Source organism: Fundulus heteroclitus, chromosome 18, assembly GCF_011125445.2.
Source record: "Fundulus heteroclitus isolate FHET01 chromosome 18, MU-UCD_Fhet_4.1, whole genome shotgun sequence".
NCBI lineage: Eukaryota > Metazoa > Chordata > Actinopteri > Cyprinodontiformes > Fundulidae > Fundulus > Fundulus heteroclitus.
In genome coordinates, this window is record NC_046378.1 from 8,623,870 (window position 1) to 8,651,229 (window position 27,360).

The following is a 27,360-nucleotide window of genomic DNA, read 5'->3' on the forward strand; positions in this document are numbered from 1 at the left end:
GACCAGACAAGGCTTAGAGACCAAGAAGAGCACTGCGTCCTGAGCAAGCCTGTGGGTATGTTGAATGAAAAATGTGCTCAGAAAGAGGTTCCACCAGAGGTGGAGGAGAGAGGACACTGGGGGAGTAAGGTGGAGTTCCTCCTGGCCGTGGCTGGAAATGTTGTCGGCCTCGGAAACGTGTGGAGGTTCCCTTACCTCTGCTACAAAAACGGAGGAGGTAAGCGGAGATGAATTTTGCAACTGTCTGAGCTTTTCTGTTGTACTTAAGAATCAACAATCTTTTATTGTCAACGCGTGTTACCGTGGTGACATTTATTCAAGACAGACAAACAACAGATGGAAAAAACAAACATCAAAATAGGTATTAAGTCAGTTAGTTGGCTGCACTGGTCAGCCACATTTACTGAGAAGCCCAAGTGTGAGAAACAGCCTTTAGGTTCTGCTAGGACTTGTACTGTTTTCCTTAAATGGATCATCATGCTTTGTTTTACCATTACTATAACTATTAATACTATTACTATTATTATTATTAAACAAACCTGATCAAAGTAATGTGCAAATCTATCAGGTCTGCTATCTGAGTTTAAACTTTTGATCTAAACTTTTAGAAATAAAATATGAAATGAGAAAATATATCGCTCAGCTAAATTAAACTATTTTATAACTTAAACATTAGTAAGTATATTTATGTAAAGCTGGATATTTGAGGAGAAGCACAAATAATATTGGTTTCCCATTGTGACTGCCAGAGTAAGGATTTCTATCAAAGTAAAGAATAAGGTTCTGCAGGGAATTTCTAGGGATTTGAACTGTCTTACAATGACTTCTTATAAACTTAAAGCCATGTCTTTAAATAATTGCTTCTGAAAACTCTTTCTGTAAACTGAAAACAGAAATGCTTTCTGTGTTCTAATTTATTCAACCAAGGGGCCAAAGTATGGCCTTCTTGACCATTGATGATTGTCAAAACAGTCCAAACATTCACTGAACTCAGCTCAAGGTTCACCATGTTCAAGTTAAGTTTCCAGTTTAAGAGCATTATTCTTCATGGAAAGCTCTTTGTCCTACAAAATCTAAACTGTGCAAAGTAATCTTGTATATTACTGTAGCCAGGGGTATAACTTTTCAGTACATTGAAAGAGAAATTCTGAGGCTCATTCATGGGCTCTGCTCCTATGGATCAGATGTCAGGGTTTAATTTAGGACTTATCCTTGTTTTCTTTTATCTGTTTTCTTAAATATATGAATAAAATAACACTTTTTCAAATTATTTTTTCTGTGAATTTTATGATTATACAGTAAAAAAAAAAAGCTGTCCCTTTCAACAATGTAGTCAGCTTGCCTTGCCTGCCTTACCAGATTTGACAAAGACTTCTGGGTAAATGTCAAAGTGTTTCCAGAAAAGCTGAACTAAAGTCCTGTTGCCTCCGATTCAATCCTGTTTTCTGTAACCAGCATCACTGAGACTAAGGATCACAGTAGACAGGTCAGGGATGAAGCTGTGGAGAATTTCAAAGCAGGGTTATCTTAGAAAATTAAAGCTGAACTTTGAGCTCATCAACCAGCATTAGATCAGAGAAACAGCCAAGAGATGCATATTAACTCTGGAGTGGCTACAGAAATTCAAAGCTCAGGTGGAATATTGTATTGACAGGACAATAGTTAGTCACCACAAATATAGCCATTTTCTAAGAGTGGCAAAATGTGTGGATTTTCGCAAACTATGTATAGTACACACACTAACAAGAATGTGCTCTAGTTAGATTAGACCAGACTTAGCTGTCTGGGCCAAAGTATTTATAGCAAAAATATTCTTCTGGAATTCCGGGAAGCTGATTGGAGTTGATGGGGAGAAGGGTGGGGCTAAATGCATGGCAATCCAGGAGGAAAACCTGGTTAATGTGAAAGACTTGACACCTGGGTGGAGGTTGTTTTAAATCAACAAAGGAAATGGCTCGAGTATGATGCAAATATCCAGACCTAATGTCCCATCTTGTTACACCAATCCTGTAAGCCGGGTAGCTAATCATTTTGTAAAATCAGGTGCATTCTTGGTGCCGTATCTGGTTTTTGTGGTGACCTGTGGCGTACCCTTGTTCCTGCTGGAAACTACCATGGGCCAGTACACCCAGGAGGGGGGCATCACCTGCTGGAGGAAGCTGTGCCCACTAGCAGAAGGTAAGACCTGCCCGACTGGATTATTTTGTAACAGAGAAAGTAAAACATCATAATCAAAGCTCCTGACTATAAACTGAATGCATCTCCTGCAAATAAAAGGGTTCAGAATGACAACAGCAAATTTTTAAATGTTATGACAAATGCTATCTGAGCCCATTTGGTGTATTTGCCTGTACAAATGAACTGTTGACTAGATTAATGCCACCTAGGAGTTTCCTTTGAGAGCTAAAATCTTAAGCTGAATTGATTTAATTTTAAACATTCAGAATTCCATAAATGGACGTTGTGTTCCCTCGCCCAGACGCGGGTCACTGGGGCCCCACTCTGGAGCCAGGCCTGGAGGTGGGGCACGTTGGCGAGCGCCTGGTGGCCGGGCTTTTGCCCATGGAGCCCGGCCGGGCTCAGCCCGAAGAGGAAACATGGGTCCCCCTTCCAATGGGCTTACCACCTATAGGAGGGGCCAAAGGGGTCGGGTACGTTGCGAAATGGGTGGCAGTTGAGGGCGAGGACTTTGGCGTTCCGATCCTCGGCTGCAGAAGCTGGCCCTTGGGACATGGAATGTCACCTCTCTCGTGGAGAAGAAACCTGAGCTAGTGCACGAGGTTGAGAGGTTCCGACTAGAGATAGTCGGACTCACCTTGACGTATAGCTCTGGCTCTGGAACCAGTCTCCTTGAGAGGGGTTGGACATTCTTCCACGCTGGAGTTGCCCCTGGTGAGAAGCACCGAGCTGGAGTGTTGCCCCTCATCTCGGTGTCTGTATATGTTGGGGTTCACCCCAGTGAACGATAGGGTGGCCTCCCTCTGCGTACTTGTGGTGAGACGGGTTCTGACTGTTGTTTGTGCTTCTGCGCCAAACAGCAGCTCGGATTACCCACTCTTTTTGGATTCATTGGAGGGGGTACTGGAGGGTGCCCCTCCTGGGGACTCCCTCATTCTTCTGGTGGACTTCAACGCTCATGTGGGCAATGACAGTGAGACCTAGAGGGGCGTGGTTGGGAGGAATGGCCCACCTGATCTGAACTCGAGTGGTGTTCTGTTATTGGACTTCTGTGCTCATCATGGATTGTCCAACACAAACACCATGTTCAAGCATAAGGGTGTCCATATGTGCCCTTGGCACCAGGACACCCTAGGCTGTAGTTCAATGATCGACTTTGTTGTTGTTTCATCTGACCTGCGGCCGCATGTCTTTGACACTCGGGTTAAGAGAGTGTCAAACCATACCTGGTGGTGAGCTGGCTCCGATGGTGGGTGAGGAAGCTGGTCAGACCTGGCAGGCCCAAACGTCTTGTGAGGGTTTGCTGGGAACGTCTGGCAGAGTCCCCCGTGAGACGGAGCTTTAACTCCCACCTCCGGGAGAGCTTTAAACACGTCCCGGTGGGAGGCGGGGGACATTGAGTCACCAGCAGTGAGGGAAGCCGTCAAGCTGAAGAAGGAGTCCTATCGGGTTTTATTGGCCTGTGGGACTCCGGAAGCAGCTGATATGTACTGGCAGTCAAAGCGGCAGGGGGCTCGGCTGGGGCAATTCGGAGAGGCAATGGAGAAAGACTTCTGTACAGCTTTGAAGCGATTCTGGTCCACTATCCGGCGTCTCAGGAGGGGAAAGCAGTGCAGTACCAACACTGTTTATAGTGGGGGTAGTATGCTGCTGACCTCGATTTGGGACGTCGTGCGTCGGTGGGCGGAATACTTCGAAGACCTCCTTAATCCCACCAACACGTCTTTCATTGCGGAAGCAGAGCCTGAGGACTCTGGGTTGGTTTCTCCCATCTCTGGGGCTGAGGTTGCCAAGGTAAATAATTTCCCCCTAGGATCATTAAAGTAAGTCTGAGTCTGAGTTAAAAAGCTCATCGGTGGCAAGGCCCCGGGGGTGGATGAGATTCGCCCTGAGCGCCTTAAGGCTCTGGATGTTGTGGGGCTGTGTTGGTTAACGCAGCTCTGCAGCATTGCATGGACATCGGGGGCAGTTCCCCTGGATTGGCAGACTGGGGTGGTGTTCCCCTATTTAAAAAGGAGGACCGGAGGGTGCGTTCCAACTAGAGAGGAATCACACTCTTAAGCCTCCCTGGTAAGGTCTATTCCGGGGTTCTGGAAAGAAGGGTCCATCGGATAGTCGAATCTCAGATTCAGGAAGAGCAGTGTGGTTTTTGTCCTGGCCATGGAACACTGGATCAGCTCTATACCCTCAGCAGGATTCTGGAGGGGACATGGGAGTTTGTCTAACCAGTCTACATGCGCTTTGTGGATCTGGAGAAGGCATTCGACCGTGTCGCTCGGGGGGTCCTGTGGGGTACTCCGGGAGTATGGAGTACCGGGCCCTTTAATAAGGGCTGTTAGGTCTCTGCATGACCGGTGTCAGAGTCTGGTCCGTATTGCCAGCAGTACGTTGGACTCGTTTCTGGTGAGAGTTGGACTCCACCAAGGTTGCGCTTTGTCACTGATTCTGTTCATAACTTTTATGGACAGAATTTCTAGGCGCAGCCAAGGTGTTGAGGGGATCCATTTTGGTGGCCTTAGGATTGTGTCTCTGCTATTCGAGGATGATGTGGTACTACTGGCTTCATCAGGACATGATCTACAGCTCTCACTAGAGCGGTTTGCAGCCGAAAGCGAAGCGGCCGGGATGAGAATCAATGCCTCCAAATCTGAGACCATGGTCTTGAGCCGGAAAATGGTAGAGTGCCTTCTCCAGGTTTGGGAGGATGTGCTACCCTTAGTGGAGGAGGTTAAGTATCTTGGGGTCTTGTTCATGAATGAGGGGAAGATGGAGCAGGAGATCGACAGGCGGATTGGTGCGCATTCTGCTGTGAAGCCAGCACTGTACCGGTCCGTTGTGGTGAAGAGAGAGCTGAGCCAAAAGGCAAAGCTCTCGATTCAGTGGTCGATCTACGTTCCTACCCTCATCAATGGTCACGACCTTTGGGTCCAAAAGAACGAGATCCCGGATACAAGCGGCCGAAATGAATTTTTTCCGTAGTGTATCTGGGCTCTCCCTTATAGATAGGGTGAGGAGCTCAGTCATCTGGGGAGGACTCAGAGTAGAGCCGCTGCTCCTCCACGTCGAGAGCAGCCAGTTGAGGTGGCTCGGGCATCTGGTTAGGATGCCTCCTAGATGCCTCCCTGGTGAGGTGTTCCGGGCACGTCCCACCGGGAGGAGACCCAGAGGGAGACCCAGGACACGCTGGAGGGACTATGTTTCTTGGCTGGCCTAGGAACGCCTTGGGATTCCCCCGGAGGAGCTGGCCCAAGTGGCTGGGGAGAGAGCCGTCTGGGCCTCCCTAGTGAAGCTGCTACCCCCGCGACCTGACCCTGGATAAGCGGAAGACGATGGATCAATGGATGGACATTCAGTTTGTGTCCAAATGAGAAAGTTTTAATCATGGTTGTCGTTGTTTGCTGTTCTGTAGGTATAGGTTTTGGAGGGCAGCTGATCCTCCTCTACAGCTGCATGGCTTACATCATTATCCTGTCCTGGGCTTTGTTCTACCTCATCTTCTCCTTCAGTTCCCAGCTCCCATGGGCCAGCTGTGACAACTACTGGAACACTGGTAACATGCAAATGTTTTGTTAATATGTTTCCTGGCTGCATATTCATCACAAAATCACAAAGTGACTGCACTTTGTCAACACCATCTTTTTAGAGAACTGTGTGGACTTTACAACAACCAACAGCACCTTCAAGTGGACCAACGGGACCAATTCAACCTCAGCGGCAACTGAATTCTGGGAGTATGTCTCTAAAGATAAGGGAGCTGTTCACCCACTTATGAGACAAATTTAAAAGATGTTTCTATCTTTTTTATTTTACTTTCAGACACCGTGTCCTGGCTATCTCAGGTGGGATAGAGGAGCTGGGCAGCATCAGGTGGGAGGTGATGTTGTGCTTGATTGCAATGTGGATCATCTGCTACTTCTGCATCTGGAAAGGAGTCAAGTCTACAGGAAAGGTCCGCTGTAAACGGTCACATGTACACGCACATTGTTCTCTGCAATTATTTGCATTCCTAGCAGAAATGTGTGAAAAACAATAAAAAAAAGTTTTCTTTTTTGAGCGGAAAACTTTCCCACTGTAAAGAGCTCGACACATGGGGAGCGATATAGCTCCATCTCCACTCATTTCCTATGGAACTTTGAAATGAGGCGATAATCGCTTGCCCTCCTTCAGCCAAGAGATGGGCAAAATTTATGCATGTGAAATTTGGAGCTCGTACATGTTAACGTGCACACACAGGTTTGCAATGCAACAGAAGAAAGTTGAGCAATGTACAACTTAGGACACAGTCACTTGGCGCTACTGGATTTTATCTGGATCAGCCGTGAGGTCCACCCTTAAAATTATATTGACCATGCTGTTTTCTTGTCTGTAATATAGGATGAACCAGCTTGTTTTTTTATTTTGTACAGTAGACATAGAACCAAGATTTCAGTCAATTCCAGAAATATCTTTTGACTCTTCGTCATTGTCGGCTAGAGACTGCTTTGACAATATCAAAAGCCCTCACATTTCATGAATAGAATTTCTTGGAAACAAGCCATCCAACAACACAATTTGAAACACAAGTTCTAGGAAAGTCTTTAATTTGTGCATATTTATTAAGTGAGGGGGTCAAATGTTAGCGATAATATTTTCTCCCTCAAATCCACCAGTTCTACATTGGTACAAAACAATTCCTATGAAATAAACGTAACTTTAATTTACATATTCTACTTTTTCTAAGTGGTTACAGTTAGTAATCCATGCCCAATGGCTACCCTAGTGTATAAATATCATGTCACTGTAGTCACCCTTTAAAACTGAAACATTTATCCTGGTACCACGCACAACGACATTTTAATTTCTTTATTTGTCCCACGTGGTAAAAATTTTGCTTCAGTAGAGCCCATTATGAGAAAGACATACATGGGTAGACAGGAGGCTGAAGCCGCAGAGTGGATAAAGGAATACATTCTGATGGTTGGGGGGGGGGGGGGGGTTAATTAGTCACACTGTTTCTCTGACTATTGAGGAGTTAAAATCTTCCTCAGAATGCCCTTAAAAGTGTCATTAGCGCTTTTAATACCACTAGACTGAACTACTGCAACTCCCTCTAGCCTATAGTAGGATCAGCCAGATGCTTCTCTGACCTCTTCAACTGGGTAAAATTTGATCTTCTCTACACTGCCTGTCCATTTCTTTTAGAACTGCATTTAATATTTTACTTTTGGTTTTTAAATGTTTCAATGCTCTGACACCATTTTACCTCACTGAACTTTTTATATAAACACAGCTTGAAGGTTGGAAACTTGGTCTGCCACAATGTGTCCCTTGACCATAGATTGCTCCCTGTGTGCCACTCAGTGTGTAAGCACACTGCTCCCTAAGGAATAGGTTGAATGCAGAGAAAAATGACTTTCTGTGGGACTATAAAGAGAGATTGATTGATTGATTGAGTTTGTGGCAGCAAAAGCTCCACTTGGGTTTGGCATAAAATTGTTGTTAAGTATGGTGGAGGAGAATTGATGCTGGGGGCCTGTTTGTTTTTCAAACGCTATGGGAATCTAGTTTGACTGTTTGCCATAGTGAAAATGATCAGGACCATTAAATTAAAATCAGGTGCCTGTGCCTGAAAATGAGTCATCACAAGCTCTTTCATCGGCGTAATGATCCTAAACCTATAGCCAAATTAACATAAAAAGTGTTCACCATACCCAAATTTAATCTCAACCCATAGCCATCACAGTCCCCAGAGCAAAATCCTAAGAAAACTTTTACGTAACCTGAAAAGAAGCGTGCGTGAGAGACAACCTAGCACTGTCCATGATCTCTGTCAAAGGTAGCCATTTTTTCCAAGATTTTCAGTGTCAGATTATTCAACTAATTACCAGGGATTGTAACAAATGTATTGAGTGCTGCTCAACAAATGATTTCAAATTGTAAACTCGTGTTTTCACTCTTGCCAGGTGGTGTACTTCACTGCCACCTTTCCGTACATCATGTTGGTAATCCTTTTGATTCGAGGACTATCTCTTCCCGGTGCTCTTGACGGAGTCGTGTTTTATCTTCTGCCTGATCCTTCACGACTAGCTGACCCTCAGGTAGGATCTCAGTGATGAAAGAGTGGGGACTAAAAGACATTTAAATAACTGAGATAAATGAGGCAGCTGGTGCCATTGTTGGGACAGGTGTGGATGGAAGCCGGGGCGCAAATTTTCTTCTCCTACAGTGTTGGTGTGGGCTCTCTGATTGTCCTGGGCAGCTACAACAAACAAGACAACAACTGCTACAGGTGAAACAATGTGTGTATATCAGACATTTCTTGCATTTTACAAAAGCATGTCAGACATGCATTAAACACAGTGTATCTGCTGCATTGCTCTGTTTTTTTTAGGGACTGCCTGTGGCTTTGTTTCCTGAACAGTGGTACCAGTGTTGTGGCTGGGTTCGCAGTGTTCTCTGTGCTGGGATTCATGGCTCACGAGCAAGGCATCCCCATTGCAGAGGTGGCAGAGTCAGGTGTATATCAACATAGGAGATGTATCTCAGAAAGAGAGGGGTTATCAAAACTCCTTGCATATGATTGGATAAGCCACTTGTCCATCATCTTTACTGACACACTACAAGCTCTAGGCAAACCCGGACAGGGAAAGAGCGATAACAGCGGTTCCACAAACAAAAGCCGTCTGATGATCCGAAGCTCTAGCAATTTTTACTGTTTCAAGTACGAATGGAGACCATTTCCTGGAACCAAAGCTTTCAGTCCACTCCAAACACACAACTTAAGATACAAGTTATTCTTAATGTCAAATTAAATGTTTATTGCTAACAGTATGTATGAATACTTGTAGAAAAGTAACATTTGCAAGCAAATACACAACGTTTACCTTCATATGGTCTAGCCTAACAAACTACTGCTCTGTTTATTCTTACTTAAACACATCCATGAGGTTAATAGATTTGAGGTAGGAAAAGGGCTGGTATACACAACAGGCCTAAAGCTAAGATAGCGGACGCTTCGGCAAAGTTAGCTGCCAGCAGTGTTAGTTCATGCAACAGCTTGATGGTGGTCGGCAAACAATGGCTGTCCAGTTAGCATTGAGTTACTTCACAATAGCCTGCAGGTAAGGGCCTCAAAATAGCTTTTGCCCAGATGATAAACCAGTGCTAACACCGATTAGCTTAGCTACTCTGTGCCACGCACAAAATGGTGGCCTTGATGACGTACGTACTCCGGCCCCTACTTGCCAATGCGCAAGTAGGGTCTCTGTCGAGACCACAGGCTAACCCACTAGCCTAGCGTGAGGGTGGACTTCATGGAGCTAAACCAGTGACAGCTTGCAGCAATATTGAAAAGAGATTTGGCATTGTAAAATCAAACTTTGAAAAACCACTTGCAATGACATCGAAAAATAGATTTGGCATTGAAAAATGACACACTGAAAAGTCAACCATTGAAAATACAAACATTGAAAAATCAAACATTGATAAGTCAAACATTGTTAGAAAGAAAAAATTTATGATGATATTCTCATTTTTGCTGCAGCTTTTTTTCAATGACAAAGGGTTTTATTGTCACTACAGAGTTCCTTCAGTTACCATGTCACTACAAGTTAGCACTGTTTTGCCGTTTGGGGCGTGGCAATAATGAAGGCCCCTTAACAGGCCTTTCCATTTTTCCGGTAATCCTCATCATCTACCTGCAGCTCTGGTCAGGTACTGCTGCTCGACCACAAGAAAGGGTATTATTTTAATGTCACTACTATCATTAGCTGTATAAGCTAATGAAGATAATAATAATAATAATAATAGAAAACTGTGATTCCATCCAATGCCAGCATTTTCTTGAGAACCAGAGCAGAGCCAAAGTAATCACACCCCTGACTAGGCCGCAGTCTGCCCCCTGTTTGCTCCCAGCACTGGTCTCCTCTGAATCCCGAGAACACCACCTCCTCACATCCTGCTGTAACGGCTGCATTAGCAGATGAAACAATACTAGCTTCCTGAGGTCAGCTGCTCAGATGTTTTTGAAGATGATAGGTCAGGGGTGATTTTAGAACCCCAAGCTTTAATGATCCTTTCACAGTTAATATTCCCATTCGGGAGAAAATGAAGGTTCAAGACAGAAGTGTTAAATGGGTTCAAATAAAGATTTGCACTAAAACTTTAAATTATTTTGTAGAATACATAATTTAGCAGAACTCAAACCAGCTGAGGAGCACTCAGGAAAAAAAGATAATATCTATAAACTTGCATGCCGATTTAATCTTGTACATAAAGCAGTCACACAAAGACTTTTGTTTTTTTGAAAGGAAATCAATAGCCTATAACGGTGAGGTTCTGTTGGGAAGGGAAAAATGAAAAACTTCTGTTTCTAAAACTCCTCCCATTTATTAGTTGTTAGATTATATAATTCCCCAGATTTATTAGTTGGCGTTCACCTGATAGGGCAGTTGATTGATTAATAAAGGCCTATTAGTGGAAGGAGATCATTAAAGCATCACAGTGGCATTGTTTTCCAGGTCCAGGCTTGGCGTTCATCGCATACCCTCAGGCAGTAGCCATGATGCCTCTGCCCCAACTCTGGTCCATCTGCTTCTTTGTCATGCTCATCCTCTTGGGTCTGGACACACAAGTAAGCTGCTTAGGTGACTTAAAGAACTACTTTATGAAGATCATGAAGTAGTCCAAAAATGTACGCTATTTTGTGCTCTGCAGTTTGTTGCCATGGAGGTGGTGATGACGTCCATTATAGACACGTTTCCCAGGGTTATGCGACGGGCAGGACGTCGGGAGAGCTTCCTCCTCCTGTTCTGTCTAATTTGTTTCTTCTCTCAACTCATCATGGTCACTGAAGTATGTATTTAATGTTAAGATTTTTTTCAATATCATACTTCATTACTGAATCATTCTTCCACAAACATATGTTGTCTTTTTTGTTTATTGTTATTCTAACATATACAAGTTTAACAATGGATGAATACTTATCCATAAATGTAAACTAAGAAAATGACTAACTTTCTCTGCTGTTTTTCCAAGGGAGGGATGTTTGTCTTCCAGCTGTTTGACTACTATGCATGTAATGGAGCCTGCATCCTCTTCCTCTGCGTTTTTGAAACCCTCTCAATGGGATGGGTGTTTGGTACGTACACTGATGTTGATTTATATAAACATATTATGAGTAGCGCACAACTCCCTGGGTATTTGATTACAAGCAGCTACCTCCATGATAACTACAACTCCTGCTAAAGATGTCCAATCAACCTTGAAACAAATACATCCTTTATTGCAACACCATAAAATTATGCTAAAAAAAGCTGAAAAAGTCAATTTTTTAATTTGCGCACATTTATTCATGGGAAGAAAACATTTGCTTTTGTTTGCTTTAACGACTGCTGCTACCGTTATTTATGCCCCTAACAGCTCTTATGAAACAAATAACAGATTTTATTTATTAACCTTGACCTGTGTAAATTGATCAGTATCTAGCAGCTTTGACTTAAAGGAACAATAAGTGAATTTTCACCACTAGGTACGCTGTTGAGAACGGTCTGTAGACAAAAGCACAATGTGTTGTAAGCCGCGCCTCTTTTTACCTCCAAAAACTAAGCACTTGACCAGTTATCCGTTTCAATTTAAAAAAAAAAATAATAATTTTTCCACATACACAAGGATCACAGTGGGCAGCTTCCTGCCTGGCTCTATTAAACTATGCTAACTATGTTAGCTGGGTCACCAGCTTCTCGCCTCTCGTAACAGTAACGCCTGGCCCATGGCCGGTCGAACTTCAACAATCAACTCACATGTCACATTTGTAACGTTACATTGAATAAAATCAATATAGCAACACAAATCTAACATGACTAACACCAACAAAACAAACATTAGACTTCATGCTGTTACTCACCTGTCTGGAGATAAGCTAGCTCCGAGTCAAACTGGAGCTGCTTCTGCTCTGGAAATGCTCTCCATCTTGGAAGTGTGAGGCCAATGTTAATCCTCATTTGTGTCTTTCCTTATCTGACAAATTTTTTTGACTGTTTTTTGTGGTGACTGTTTTTTGTGGTAATAATGGGGCCTGGTCGTCTTCACGTGAGCGTGGGGGTAGCATTTTTTGGGCAATGAGGGGCTAAGAAAAGTCTGCGACAGACTGGCAACCTGTCCAGGGTGTATCCCGCCTCTCGCCCATTGACAGCTGGAGATAGGCACCAGCACCCCTGGTGACCACAACAGGGATAAGCGTGATGGAAAATGGATGGATGGTCTAGAAAAATAATGATCGTATATATAAATTGCAGGCTGCAGTCAAAATACGGGAAAATGAGTATCAAATTGGGACAAAAATTTGGCTCAAAACACGGGACGTCCAGGCCCATTCATACCTCACGTAAAAGACGGATACGGATACGGATACGTGTGGAGTGTTTCATACGTTCTAACCGTCAATTTTGTCCGTATTTTGACACGAAAATTGGGAATTTACGATTTCGGATGAAACGGATCAATACAGAGCAATACTACCGGAAAAGGTGGGGGCGCTATTGAGTTTGTAGTAGTACAAAATGTCAACAAAATCACGAAGAAGGTTATAATTCTGGGCTTTAAACAATGGCGGGATTTGAGGAACGACTTGCGGAGCTTGTCCGCAAATACCCACACGTATATGATGTGTCGTGTCCGGGGCACAGGGACAAACAAAAAGTTTACTTATGGAGCAAATACAACAAAATCACGTCTTGGACCGTCGCCGTGTTTGATCAGTGACAAATCATTGGCGCCCAGCACTGCCACCTAGAGGAAATATTGGTTATTGCGCACCTCAACGGACGGAGGTATGAAGGAGTCAACGGATAGACCGTACGGACAGAAATACGGACGTGTAGGCCAAACGTAGGGTATGAATGGGCCTCCGTTTCATCCGTAATCGTAAGCTCCCAATTTTCTTGTCAAAATACGGACGAAATTGACGGTTAAAACGTATGAAACACTCCACACGTATCCGTATCCGTCTTTTACGTGAGGTATGAATGGGCCTTAACACGGGACAGTTGGCAACCCTGCAGAACTGTACTGACCAACTCTAAAAGTGAACCACTGTTTGTCCTTAAAATACATACTGAGGAAAAAAATATACTGGGAAAATGAATGAGTGAATGAATGAAAAAGTCTCAGCCTCAAAACTGTAAAGTCCTGCCAGCAATGCCAAAATGTGGCGGAACCAGCGTGGTGGAAAAGGTTCAACTTGAATTTAACACTAATATTGTAGTATAGGTAGAATGTTTTGCAAGAAACCCTTTACTTTCCTAGGTCTAGGAAAGTAAGGGTTGGAGTGCTGTCTAGTGTCTATATATATATACACAAATTGCAGGCTGCAGTCAAAATTAGTGTCAAATCCGGGACCCTTAAATTTGGCTCAAAACACAGGAACCAGTGTGGTGGAAAAGCTGCACCTTGAATTTACTACTATTGTAATATAGGTAGAATTTATTGCAAGAAACCCTTTACTGTCCCATGTCTTACTTTCCTAGGTCTAGGAAGTAAGATGTGGAGTGCCATCTAATGTTTGTATATAAATTGCAGGCTGCAGTCAAAATACAGGAAAATTAAAATCTATTGCAAGAAACTACTATTGTAATACAGATAGAATTTATTGCAAGAAACCCTTTACTTTCCTAGGTCTTACTTTCCTAGGTCTAGGAAATTAGACCTGGCGTGGGGTGCCATCTAGTGTTTGTATATACAAATTTCAGGCTGAAGTCAAAATACGGGAAAGTGAGGGTCAAATCCAGGACGTCCAGGCTAAAACGGGACAGTTGGCAACCCTGCAGAACTGAACTGACCAACTCAAAAAGTGAAACGCTGTTGTTTGTCCTTAAAATACATACTGAGAATAAAATGTACTGGGGAAAAAAAGTCAAATACAGCAGTAAAAGAAAAAGTCTCAGCCTCAAAACTAAAATCCTGCCAGCAATGCCAAAATGGGGTAGAACCAGTGTGGTGCAACTTGAACAATTGTAGTATAGGTAGATTTTATTGCAAGAAACCTCACTTCAAAGTTACCATAAAGGCACACAGGCCCCGGCAGGTAGTACCTAAACAAAAGGAAGCACAGCAAACAATAAAGTTAAAGAAAATAGTGCACCAAACCAGAAACATGACCACCACATAGAAGGGACCACCACCAGAACCTAGAGCTGGCCATTGCCATGTCACAAATAGGAAAGAAAATAGTGGGAAAACGCAACAAAACATTATATTTACATAAACACAGATTAACACAAATCAAAGAAATTATATCACAGCAATAAAAAGTATGTTTCAGTCAAAGCTTTTAATTTAAAGCGATTAATTGCCAAACAGCAGTAGGCTTAGTGCATGTAATAATTGTCCATCCTGCAGCTGGGATGAACAAACAAGGCCACAAGCCTCTGAAAAGGCGTTTCAGAGAATTTGGCAGTACTTCCAACCAGCCTCACAACCACAGACCACGTGTAACCACACCAGCTCAGGACCTCCACATCCAGCATGTTCACCTCCAAGATCGTCTGAGACCAGCCACTCGAACAGCTGCTGAAACAATCGGTTTACATAACCAAAGAATTTCTGCACAAACTGTCAGGAACCGTCCCAAGGAAGCTCATCTGCATGCTCGTTGTCCTCATCGGTGTCTCCACTTGACACCAGCTCATCGTCGTAACCGACTTGAGTGGGCAAATGCTCACATTCGGTGGCGTCTGGCACGTTGGAGATGTGTTCTCTTCACGGATGAATCCCGGTTCACACTGTTCAGGGCAGATGGCAGACAGCGTGTGTGGCGTCATGTGGGTGAGCGGTTTTTTGATGTCAATGTTGTGGATCAAGTGAACCCATGGTGGCGGTGGGGTTATGGTATGGGCAGGCGTCTGTTATGGACGAAGAACACAAGTGCATTTTATTGATGGAATTTTGAATGCAGAGATACCATGACGAGATCCTGAGGCCCATTGTTGTGCCATACATCCAAGAACATCACCTCATGTTGCAGCAGGATAATGCATGGCCCCATGTTGCAAGGATATCTACACAATTCTTGGAAGCTGAAACATCCCAGTTCTTGCATCACTGGCATATTCACCGGACATGTCACCCATTGAGCATGTTTGATATTGTGTACGTGGAAAAAGTTTTAGATCTTTGGGTTCATCTCATATAAAATGGGAGCAAAACCAAAAGGGTTGCGTTTATATTTTTTGTTGAGTGTACATTTATGTAACTATTTAGGGGCAGATCGGTTGTATGGCATCATAAAGGATATGACTGGAGTGCAAGCCAATCCATTCTTCAGAATATGCTGGCTTTACCTCACACCACTGGTCTCACTGGTAAGCCATTGGATCACATGGAAACGGATGAAATGAATAACTTTTCATCTTCAAGTTCAGGCCAGTGTCGAAATAAACCAACTCTGTTTGTTTTCGCAGGGAACTTTCATATGTTCATTAGTCGAGTACCAGCCTCTAACCTTTAATCGCTGGTACACATACCCATCCTGGGCTTACGTCTTGGGCTGGCTGCTGGCCCTCTCCTCCATCCTGCTTGTGCCAGGATGGGCCTTTTATAAGCTGGCTACTGGGAGTGGCACACCCAGGCAGGTGAGACTGTTGTTTATGTTTTTATCAGATTTACAAATTAAGCTACATGTTTTTTTTTATATAAAGAAAACATGATATACATGGATTATATATCCAAAGGATGAAAAAGACTAATCAAAATCGTGGACTTGAAATTCCATTATGATTTGGTGAAAGTTTACAAAATGAAAATGAATGCATATGTGAATCAGTATCCTCAAAAATATAACTACGATAAAAATGTTTAACTGAAACTGAAGCTTAGGATTTAAGAGCAAGACAAAGAAGGCTTAGTCATATAACGTGGTCTTAAGACTCTCCTCAATGAGCTGAACAGTGATTAGGTTAGCAGAAAAGTGTCAGAGCAAATGTTGCTGAATATCATCTACTGGAGATGATAGTCTTTGGAACTGATTTTTCCATGATTTAAAAAAGCATGATGAAGTGGCATTATAAAGCTGGTTTTAAAAGATGAACATATTATGAAATAAAGTCCTGAAGCTCAACTCATATAGAAAAAAACCTACGGAAATGATACAGCGACCACACAATCTAATGTCAGTGGTGTGTTTGTTTCTGTGAAATTCCTGATGGATATTATCCTTTAACGTTTTGCAGCGCCTCCAGTACTTGTGCCAGCCTGCTGTTGACGACTCACCAACCCAAACGAGAGGAACCGAGCTGCAAAGCCTGGGTGCTGAAGTGCTGCAGCCTTTCATGTCCAACTGACAGCAAACTAGATGCAGAGACTAATGTAGCTGGAGCTCGCTGTTTAGCATTCAGCACTAAACTTAGAAACTTCATAGTCAGGTGAAGAGAAAAAAGGCCATCCTGTCTATCTCCCCCTGCTGGGTGCTACAGACACATCTGAAATGTTTTTCTCAGCATTACCTTGAAGAATAAGCCAAGTTTTAAAACTTCTACCTTAACTTTGTTCAAAGTAATTAAGATTTAGGTTTTCTGCATTTTTCAGGTCTGGTCTTTGTGAGATCTGATTCTGTTTAATAATAACATTCCTGTCAGATCTGTCATCTGCTGTAGTTCCTTGATGTTAAGAGCAACAAATTCCCCGGATTGTGTTTTAGTGTTCAGTTATTTATTTTTTCTCATTTGTGACCCAGATACAGGACTTAACAATAACCTTCAAAAGCTGTGCAGAACTGAATCTAAATATGGTTGCCTGCTGTTGTTGACTTGACACCTCTCATGTCGGTACTCAGATGTGTCCTCTTACAGAGATACATCAGGTTTCCTGAGGAAATTTTCTGCCAAGAAGTTGTGAGCGGTTAACATCTCACCTCCTGTGGCTAACTAGCTTGTAGCATCTATATTTAGCAGCCATTGAAGTGAATTGTTAAAACTAGGCTGAAGCTAATGGCTGTTCTGAGAGAGCGCAGGACCCGAGCTGAATTCTACCATCCCAAAAACATCAGACGTTTATGTGAACCCTGTTTTATGAACCTTTAAACCAGGCCTACTTTTGCATTGAGGGGTTATTTAAACAGAAGCTGGTGGCAGTGCAGTACCAAGTCTTCCTGTGTGAAACCTCTGTGAGACATCCTGAGATCACATTGTGTTATAGGTTAGAGCGGTTTAAGTGGATGCTACTGTGGGGACTTTCACACCACTTTGCAGAGCCTCGAAACACTTAACAAGTTCGGTTCTCAGGACATGTTCCACACAGGAGAATCACTAGTGGTCCACTGACTCCTACCTTTATTTAAAGGGCTAATAAATCAGCAGGTTCTGCGTTAATAACCATCCAATACAAACATCATCTGTTAAGCTTATAGTCATAATAATGGTACAAATTAGCTTTGGTCTTCACCCCTCACAGACAACCTGTGTGTTTCAGCCTTCAGGACCAACTAATCTGGATTTTAACTAAACAAAGACACCATGATAGTCATCAGCTGCAGGTACGGTATTAACTGCTTCAAATCTTTCAGCAGAATCTCACTTAAAAAATCCGGAAATATCCCTCTAAGGGATTTCTGAATCCAACAATATTATTATTAACAATGATAATAATTATTATTAACAATATATTATATTAACAATAATAAAAAAGGGATTTAAAAAAAGTCAATAGTGATTCAATCTCTTTGTTTTTTTTTTAAATAAAACAGAATTAGTGCAAAATTAAATTCACACTTTAATAACTGCCAATCTTTGTATCTACCAATAAATTACATTTCTGAGATATTAGGGTCCACACAGCTTCTTTTTTTTCAGATAAAGAAAGCAAGAGTAAAGTTTAGTCATCTACACGAGAAGATGTATGAAAAAAGACAATTTTGCAGAAGTGCACACAGACATGTCAGACTTGTTTTTCATATATAGCTTTATTTAAATAGGTTCAAATTCTGAAAACTTCTCTGTAAATCAGCAGAAGTTTGAGAAATGTGATTGTGGCCTTCAGTGCTGCCTGGTGTATCCACAAATAACACTTTAAATCCCAGCTTATCGCTTTCTGTTGTTCAGCCAAGAGCTCTTTGTATCAGTTTAGGGTACACTGGGTGCCAATTTTTAGAAAACAAATAGTCTCAAACTCACAGAAACACAGTTCATGTTAGAGCCAAACATTAATCTTGGTTTTAACTATTCTCTCCATCTAATCCACTTCCTCTGTTATAAACCGATTCCAATTTCGTTTTTGGTTACTCAATAAAAGTACGAGAATGAGAGTTTTAACAGTCAGGAAGCATCCAGTCACTGTCTATACCCACTTATCTTTGTAAGATTATCAGGGGCGGGGTCTGGTACCCATCTCCAGTGGTCACTGAACCTCAGGACAAACAACCATGCAGGAACACACTCATAATGGCAATTTAAAGTATTCAATTGACCCAACAGTCATGTTTTTGGATCGTGGGAGAACGCTGGAGCACCCGTAGAGAACCTACAGATTAACGGGGAGAACTTGCAAACTCCATGCTGAAAGACCCCAGGCCAGGATTTGAACCCTGGAAGTTCTTGCTGCCACCGTGCAGCCTTGGTCAGGAAACATCAGTCCTAAAATCATAGTCAACAGCTCCACTTTGTCATTAATACCTCCACAGGACCCGAAGTATGACTCCTGAGGAACCCCTTGCTTGCTGAACACATATATGGCAGACTTCTGGACAAACCTGAGTACGGTGACAAGTTGGGAATGAGATTGGCTAGAAAAATGTCACACCATCACCCATTCGAACACTGGCAAACTCACATTGCAAACTGTGGTAACTTTAGGTACAAAAAAAAAAACAGTCCAAAAACCAAATAAAGGCATGAACCTCAATATAAAAGAGCGGAAAAAAAACAAAGCGTAACAGAGACGAGAGCCGAGACATCAGTGTGGTTCATTAAATTACTTCTGAAACTCTGCTTCTGTCAATGTGTTAAAAACAGTTTAGCAGAAACATTTAATCTAAAGCACATCATTCAGGTATTAAAAAGCCTACAGGGCAATGTCGAGCACAGCCGGTCAACGGATAGAAAATACCTGACTGGGTGTTTTGCTCCAAACTACATAAGAAACTGACGGAGTGACGGAAAATTGGTACTGATCCATCTGTAAGGCAAAATCTCGCAGCATGGCCCGGGTACAAAGACGGAAGAAGCTCCAGTGTCCAGCCGAAGCAGGCTTACAGGCCGCTCCTCGTTTTCGTCTGGAACAAACTGGCTCTGATATCCATCTGGCCGTGTTGCGTTTCAAAGGCGAAGGTGGACTTAGGTCGCTCATAAGGGTTCATGTCAAACTGCGCTTATTAACGAAGGCGGGTTCTGCTAATCTGCCTTGAGGTTTGAAACTTCCAGGTGCGAAGAAAAATTAAACAATACCGATGTTGAATCTGACTACTCAATAGGGATACACGACAGTGAGGATAACGAGAAAAGGCCTTTTTTTTTTCTTTAAAGCACCAGCATATAATTCCCCACATCCAGCGTAGAGCACGGATCAGCACCACTGATATCCAGGATTTTTCACCGGAACAGGTTTCTTAGAATTGCTTTGTTTTGGCATGGCTCTGTTTTTTTTAAAAGGCACTGTTGAGATTTGGCCCCCTAAATGGGACTGCTGTGTGTTTCTCTCTGCACTGAAATCATTTACCTCAAGTTTTCTCTTTTTAACAAATTGAGTTTGTCAGGAATAGCAACTATACTGTTAGATTGAAGTTAGATGGATTATTTTGGATCCGTTTCCAAACGCCAAAACCTTTACAGTAAACTCAAGATGTTGGATTTTTACCAGAGATACTTCACAGGGACCATTCAACGCTGGATTCAGGTGACGAGGGAAAAGACAGTACTGTGCGTGAGTCTTAAACCACATGGTGAGTCATAAGAAACACCGGGTTTTCCTTTTAAAGTGGGCAGGAGAAACAGTTCTCTGGGGTTTTTTGTGGGCCATAAAATGTTTTTTTTCCCACAATCAATCGTATCCCGAAAGCTAAATATTTAGCATATCATAGCATGGCATGCAGTGTATCATATATTTAACAACATAAAGAATCTTTTTATGAAGATTTGAGAAGCAGGGGAAAAAAAGCACATACAAAAAACAAACTTATCGGAGATAAACAGTGTCCGGAAAGGAATGCCCTTAAAAAAATCCTCAGGAATTAAGCAAAATCCCTTATTATAGGACCTGAAAATGCATGAAGCTTTAGTAAATCTAGCTACTGAATTTAACTGCTATATGGGAATTCTGATTTTCTTTTCAATATATCAAATTTACATCTTCAGAAATGTTGGACTTTACCAAGATTTTAGCTATAAGGTGAGTGAACGGGTTGCTGACAAAGTGCCTAAAGGTCCGATTTAAAATGGGTTATAGGTTGTCATGTGCAGACACTAGACTGATCCATCCCTTGAGTTCTGGTGCCGTTTAACAAGCATGTCATAAATCAACTCCGTGTCAAGTGGCTTTGTGTGTTTTACTGAAGAGAGAAACTAGAGGGGAGCTACAGCTGAATGACACTAAACCGCAACAAAGAATGGATCCTGTGAGTTGAATACAATGTAATAAAAAAGTGTGATTGTTTCTCTCAGTCTATTTAAAAACAGAGATGAAGTTTCAGCTCAGAAACGATGCCAAGCCCACTGCTAAAACAAATCAGCTGTTTCCAACTCCGGCCTTTGAGGCCCGCAGCTCTGGAAGCTTAAGGTGTTTTCCTGCTCTAACACAGCGAGGAAATTAATGAGACATTAGCACTTTTCTGCAGAATTTAACGACATTCTGAGGCAGTAATTTAATTAGACGTGAAAAAAAATGTGTAGAAAATGCATGATGGTGTCCCCTGAGGACCAAGTGTGGGGATTTATTTTATATAAATGGATTGGAAAGGCTTAATTAAAGCCCGCACCACCTAGAGCTTTTTTTTCCATTGGACCAATAGGCTAACATCTAACTAGCGTGCCGTTCAAAACTTAGACTCATGTGCTAGGGGCTTAAAGCCATAAATGTGCTGAAATTACAGCTTGCAAACAAAGCTTTTACCTTTAAAACACTGTTGTTGTTTTTTTTTTTTTTTGGTCATTTCTGATCTCGCAATTTGAAATATTTCACAACCTGGTAAGCAGTTTTAGTTAGGTGAATTAATCCAAACCCTTTAAAAATGTACCACAATCAGTCTGTGAGGCAAGGCAGAAAATGGCAATAAAGGTGAGTAGGTAAGGCACAGCAGCCAGGACTAGTTATCTCAGTCTCTGAAGGCACAGACCGTTGTCCTAACCAGTAGAACTGTCAGGACACACAAAGGCTACTTTGCCCTCGGATCTTTCACTGGTCTCGACCTCCCTGTCCTGCTTCACCTGAGCTTGCTCTGAACCGACGGTAAAAAGGCAGGAGCTTTCGGCAGGCCGCCGTATTTTCATGTTCCCTGAAGAAATACTTTGCGTTTGACTAATTGGAGCTAGATGTGATGGGTTCTGGGACTCGTGTGTCGTTTTGAGGTTGGGATAGCTACCAGACTCTACCATGGCCTGGAACACATGTTCCCAAGCTGCGTCGCCATGCGGGCTGTGGCCAGGGTTGCTGACCGCCTGGCAGAGCAGCTCTGTGTGCTGACGCAGCTGGGAGATGTCCTGCTCAGTGGCGCTGCTCTGGCGGAGCAACTCCTTCGTACGCAGCGTAATGTCCAACAGGCCCGACTGTCTGAGAAGTTCTACCGTGTTGAGGAACTGCCGACGGCGAGTACTAGCGGTGACGTTCCGACGGCTTCCTCCCTCTGGAGGGTAGGAAGAGGTGCTGTGCGGGCTGGAGATGGATGGAGGTCCAAGGTTTGTGGAGGAAATGCTGAAGACGTTTCTGCTCGATGAGGAACTCAACGGGACGGAGTTTGGGACCGTCGGCTGAGGTCGTGGGTGACGGTGTTGCCCCAACCCACCGCTAGTTGCTGACGCGTCCGCAGGTCTACGTTCAGTGCATATCCTCTTGCTCAGATTTTGGGAGTCCTGGTTAGATAAAGCCTTGTCGGGCGGCTTCTTGGTAGGATGCGGTGCGATGCGAGGGTAAGAGTTGAGAATGGGGAAGTAGGCGCTGCTCGTTTTGCTTTCTGCGACACTGGGAGTCCGGGTCAAAGGCTTGCGGAGCTGGAGCGTCGCTGGCAGGAAGCCTGGCTGCTGGAGGAGGATCATGTGCGAAGAAACAGCATGGCTGCCTGTCCTCATGCTACTATCCGCGCGCGGCTGACTTCTTTTCTGGGTTGTGGCCGGCTGCTGGCAAAAAGCACAGAGAAGAAAGCAGCTATGATGCTCAAGAACATGCACGGCCTGGCCAGGGTTAAACGAGCGGAGGCTTGAGTGTAATTACCTTGATTATGTAGACGAGAGGCTGGGCCAGTTTGGTAGGCATCATAGTAGGATTCTGGGTATCTCTGTTGCTATGTGCTTTGGACTGGCCTGTGGGCGGAGCCTCTGCATGGTCTGTCCGTCTCAGCTGACTTTGGCTGCTCCTCTGGTCCTCAACATCGGTCTGCTGCCAGTCAGAGCCCTCTGTAGAGTCACAGCACACAGGACAGGCTAACAGGCTTCCACACAAAGCGGCACGACATCGAAAACAGACTTTCCTGTGAAAATCTGTGAAAAATGATGTGTTGCATTCGTTTTCATTGATTTCTCTTGCAGCGTCCCATGTACTACCAGCACCGATGCACGGTTGTCACATTTCTTAATTTAAAATCAAATGGTTGCTTTAAGTGTCAAATCTCCATTAGAATCTGTACAGTTTAAGAATTTTTAAACTTACAGAATTAATTTACTATTTTGTTTGTTTTGTTTCTTTAGGAAAATAAGGGAGCTTTCACAAAAAGGAAGCAAAATAATAATAAAAACTGCAAACAAAAGAAACGGTTTTGTTATTTTAAATTCAGGTGGTTGTCGTCAGCAGAACCTACATCAGACATTTGGGGAAAAGGCATGGACTTAAAGTAACGTAGTGAACACAAACATATACACAAACCTACTTTCATCCAAATCCCTCCCGTCTCCCAATGGAGACGAGTGAGTGTGGAACTCCCAGCGTAGTTGCGAGAGAAAAAAAGAAAAGTCCAAGATCAAGTGCAAAAAGGCACAAGAAGATGTTTGATTCCAAGAGGGATAAAACTTGAGTTGCGCTGGGAGAACAGTATGACTGTTCAGCTTGGTTGGGACTTATTTAGTAGCTGCTTCAATGGCCACCATCTAGTTTCTGATAGTTCTGCTGTACTGCCAGTAGATGGCGCCAAATCTGTTTATGTCAGCTCATTGCGCCCGTTACTGGGGTTCTATTTAGGCTCAAAAACACTATCTAGACGGACACCTGAAGTATAAAGCCTTATTTTATCATAATCAACTGGATTCTGGTCTTTTTGGCTATATACCTTTAATGTGATGTTTTACACGCATTATCCCACGTCTGCCGTTCATTAACTGGCACCTTGTGATGGTTCTATCTCCTGTTGGGCTAAGCAAGGGATCTAAGACACACAGCAAGAACGTCTGCAATACTAAGACAACAAGAGCCCCAGTCATCTTGCCAAGATCTGCTTGTGACATACGTGTTTATTTGGAGTAACATTCCTGCCATTTTTGTCTTGTTTTTCCTTCGTGTCATGCGGTTCTAACTCCACGATGCCCACCGAACTAAATCAGAACCAACCGCCTCCCACTCCGAGTTTCCTTCTGGCCAGGCTGACTGATGTTCTGCTGATACTTCCTGGTTCTGCTAGTGAGCCGACGGGCCGATTCTGGACCACACGGTAAGCCGCTCAATGGTTTCTTAGTGGTGGTCCAATAAGCTGACAAACTAAGAGCGATTCTACAGCTTTTCTCATTCTAATCAGAGCTAAGAATCCAAACTCTGAATACTTTACTGTAAAAGATCTCCTGAGAGGCTAAGAAACTTAAACTAATAAACCAAAAATTTTACTTTAATGAGATTAGATCATATTTTATAATGGTGATTCCATCTTATTTTGCTTTATTGTGTCTCTTTCAACTAAGTAGATGATTAGGACATAGTTTCGATTGATAAATAATATAATCCAGAATTTTGTGATTTTTGTACACCTAGCTGAACTTCAATTATTTTTGAACGATGATAAATAAGCATTAATCTAAGATATAACTCCTTGGTTCTTTAAATTTAACCTGAAAATCATCCAATGGGAAGATAAAGAGATGATCTTCCAGCTAATTTCTTGCTAGATTACGAGATTGATTTATATGCTTAAATACTTTTAGAGAGCTTATCAAGGCTATCTATAGTCATTTGCCACAGTAAGTTTAACTCACCAGAAAACCCAGAGTCTTTTTCTGAGCTGCAGCGGGAGCTTCTTCTGTTGCGATCATCCGCATCATTAGTGTCGCGCATCGCCAGCATGGCTGCGCTGTTGCTCTTGTCTTTAGCATTCTTGCTTAAGAAACGCTGCTCTTTAGGCATGACGGCCCTAAAAAAAGAAAAAAAAGAGATATTTAGTCTGGTTGTCAAATGATACAAGAAAAAAAAGGCCAAGTGAAAAAGCCGAGTTACATCCTTTATATGATTGGCTGCACGCTGGGAAAGTATTCAAAACCAAATGCTTCATAGATACTTTAATAGGGATGAAACGTACAGTTAGACGTTTATAACCTGAAAAAGAGATTAGTAAGGTAGTTGAATAGAGGCTTTTGTGTTGACTTACCTCTCTCCTTCAGCAGCAAACGGCATCGTAAAACCACAGAGGGCAGCTATTATCACGTCTCTATGGAAAATATCACTACCTGCAGCTATTCCTATTTCCTGCACTGGGCACTCTGCTGCGTACCTGAACCTGTACTGATCTGACTTACTTTGCTGTCGGTGCTTCAACAACATTTTCTCCACATGCCGATCCACATAAAAAGGACACACTCGGAGTTGCCCTCAGGGTTGTTGTTTTTTTTAACAGTGGCAACCTGTGCACGCTGACTCAAACCAATGCTTGCTGCAAAATGACTTACAAGATTTTCATGAGCTGAGTTTAACAGAGCATTTTGACAGGACAACATCTCCTGCACCTACAGTACAGTGAGCTGCTGTGGAGGGAGATCAAACGGCCAACCCACATTTTTGATACAGCTTGTCCATTTTCCACATGGATTTGTTTTTTTAGCTACCTTAATTGGTTTATTGCCACGATGAGTGCTGAGGGTGGGAAAAGTCTAAACAAAGGCCATCTAGAAAAGTTGAAGCACACGGATCAACAATTCAGCTTTCCAAATGTTTCAGCAATTTTACTTTACACACCCTGCAAACCTGAAAGTCATTTAACCTTTTCCAGCAATAAATCTAAAAAAAAAAAAGAAACAGCTTAACAAATCTAACAACTGGGCTTGGCCTTGTGTACTCCTGGAAGGAAGGAGTTCAAGATAATCAAACAAAAAAACTCTTCCTAGCAAGAAAAAAAAACAGCATATGAAATCCTGTATGCCTAACATTTAAATGGTCAGCTAAATATATATATATATATATATATATATATATATATATATATATATATATATATATATATATACATACATACATATATATATTTGCTATGTTCCAGATATCCGTTACTTACGGGAAACTGAATTTTAAAATGTTACACTCGTGTCCAGGATGGCGGAGGTTCCGTGAACGCACCACGCCAATCTCATCAGCTCAAAAACGCACCCTCCCAGCCGCTGCCATGTTATGTAATACTAAACTTGACCAGCCCTCTCAGGCGCTTCCTCTCATGTATACATAGTGCCGTGCTGAAAATGTAAATATTAAGACGCAATATGGATTTCCCAACCTTGTCAAAGGCAAAACGTCACAGCAGAGTATTAAAAGAATATGTGAACAGTGGTAATATCGCATGTCTTCTACTAAAAGCACCCCTGAACTTACCTTCGGCTGTAAAACAGTCGATTATGTCAGAGTAATGGTTTCCTCCCTTCAGGTCAGTTTTACCGAGCCGACACACAGGCTGGCCAGCAGCGCCATGTTGCTGCCAAGCGTCGGGTTTACGGCCCTAAATGCATGTACCTTTCTTTGTCACATAGGCTAAGCAAAGTAATAAACTACACAGACACGGGCTGTGATAGATTCCGCGATAGCTGCCATCAAGGTGGTGAGATTAACTAAAGAACATCCGGTTAGTTTAAAAATTAAAACACGCGAGACCTCAAACCGCATAAACAACAGCCAGGTTTTCGTAATAAAATGTACTATTCTGGTAAACTTTCTTGAATTTTATTGTCGCTGGCAACAGATTGTACTATCCAGTAAGGAGTTACATAAAAAACGTGAATATCTCAGGCTCTTGTTTTGAAATGCAGCCGCTATTGTGGGTAACTTGACGCCACCGTTTTCACATGATGGGGAAAAGTGGCATGCGATGGGTTATGTCATTCAATCCTACATGGGCTCTAAATAAAATCATGTTAAAAAGAAAGAAAACATAAAACAATCTTCGTCTCTGTCACTGTACATTCAAACAGCTGCCTGTCCCCGTTTAGACAGCCCGGCAGAGAAAACACTACACAGTTTTTACGTGGGCAGAACGCTCATTGGTCAATAAGACAACTACAAGAGCCAATCAGATAATAGTGCACGTAGAGTGGTCTTCAGTGGAGATCTGATGACCAGAGGACTGCAGTTCAAAAGCAAAATCAGCATTTTCTAACACCAATTCAAATATGCAAGTCTTTCTTCAACTGTGCTGACTTTATAATTTGTCCTGAAACAATAAAAAAGGACGCACACTATTCTCATTGAAAGACCTGGCATGAGATTAGTTACTTTGATTTGCATTCATGTTGTTTTGCCTGGCATTGGTCAGAACTCTGTAATCTTGCTGTAACAATCCCCCCGTCAAGTTTGAAGTTGTTTTGTTCATTACTCTGTGATGTAAAATCACAAGAAAAAGCTCAGTGTAAGCATGTTTTAAGCTCTCAGTATCTGATGATTATGTGCAGAGAAAAAAAGAGAGCAACAAGGCATATGGGAGCATATAGCATGTCAAAGAGTGGTTAAATTTTGATAGCCTGCAGGAGAAACCCGTTTGGCAGATAGAGCCCCTTTAGTCCTTTTATGCATGACTTTATGTACATTGAAATTTAATATGCAAGGTGATATTTAATA

At 42.6% G+C, this 27,360-nt stretch overlaps 2 protein-coding genes across 4 annotated transcripts; one reads left to right on the top strand and one right to left on the bottom strand.

The window, feature by feature from the left end:
• On the top strand, positions 1–18,000 carry LOC110366407 (sodium- and chloride-dependent GABA transporter 2). Of its 2 annotated transcripts, none has more exons than XM_021308742.2 (14): positions 1–217; positions 2,044–2,178; positions 5,588–5,728; positions 5,822–5,909; positions 5,995–6,127; positions 8,121–8,255; positions 8,343–8,446; positions 8,549–8,673; positions 10,677–10,789; positions 10,873–11,010; positions 11,194–11,296; positions 15,415–15,515; positions 15,615–15,785; positions 16,383–18,000. In XM_021308742.2, exons 1-14 carry the CDS (start codon positions 58–60, stop codon positions 16,491–16,493), a joined length of 1,758 nt encoding a protein of 585 aa, XP_021164417.2. In that variant the 5' UTR covers positions 1–57; the 3' UTR covers positions 16,494–18,000. The 2 variants fall into 2 exon arrangements, with proteins under 2 accessions (XP_021164417.2, XP_021164419.2); XM_021308744.2 differs by having other exon boundaries at positions 138–217; positions 2,124–2,178.
• A 3,026-nt stretch (positions 18,001–21,026) lies between these two features.
• si:ch211-132b12.7 (CiPC domain-containing protein) lies at positions 21,027–26,374 on the bottom strand. Of its 2 annotated transcripts, none has more exons than XM_036150234.1 (4): positions 26,125–26,374; positions 24,525–24,679; positions 22,564–22,745; positions 21,027–22,466 (listed from the first exon to the last, which is right to left on the bottom strand). In XM_036150234.1, the coding sequence occupies exons 2-4, from the start codon at positions 24,670–24,672 to the stop codon at positions 21,480–21,482; spliced, it is 1,317 nt and encodes a 438-aa protein (XP_036006127.1). In that variant the 5' UTR covers positions 24,673–24,679; positions 26,125–26,374; the 3' UTR covers positions 21,027–21,479. The 2 variants fall into 2 exon arrangements, with proteins under 2 accessions (XP_036006127.1, XP_036006126.1); XM_036150233.1 differs by having other exon boundaries at positions 21,027–22,469; positions 26,125–26,372.
• Positions 26,375–27,360: the final 986 nt, after the last annotated feature.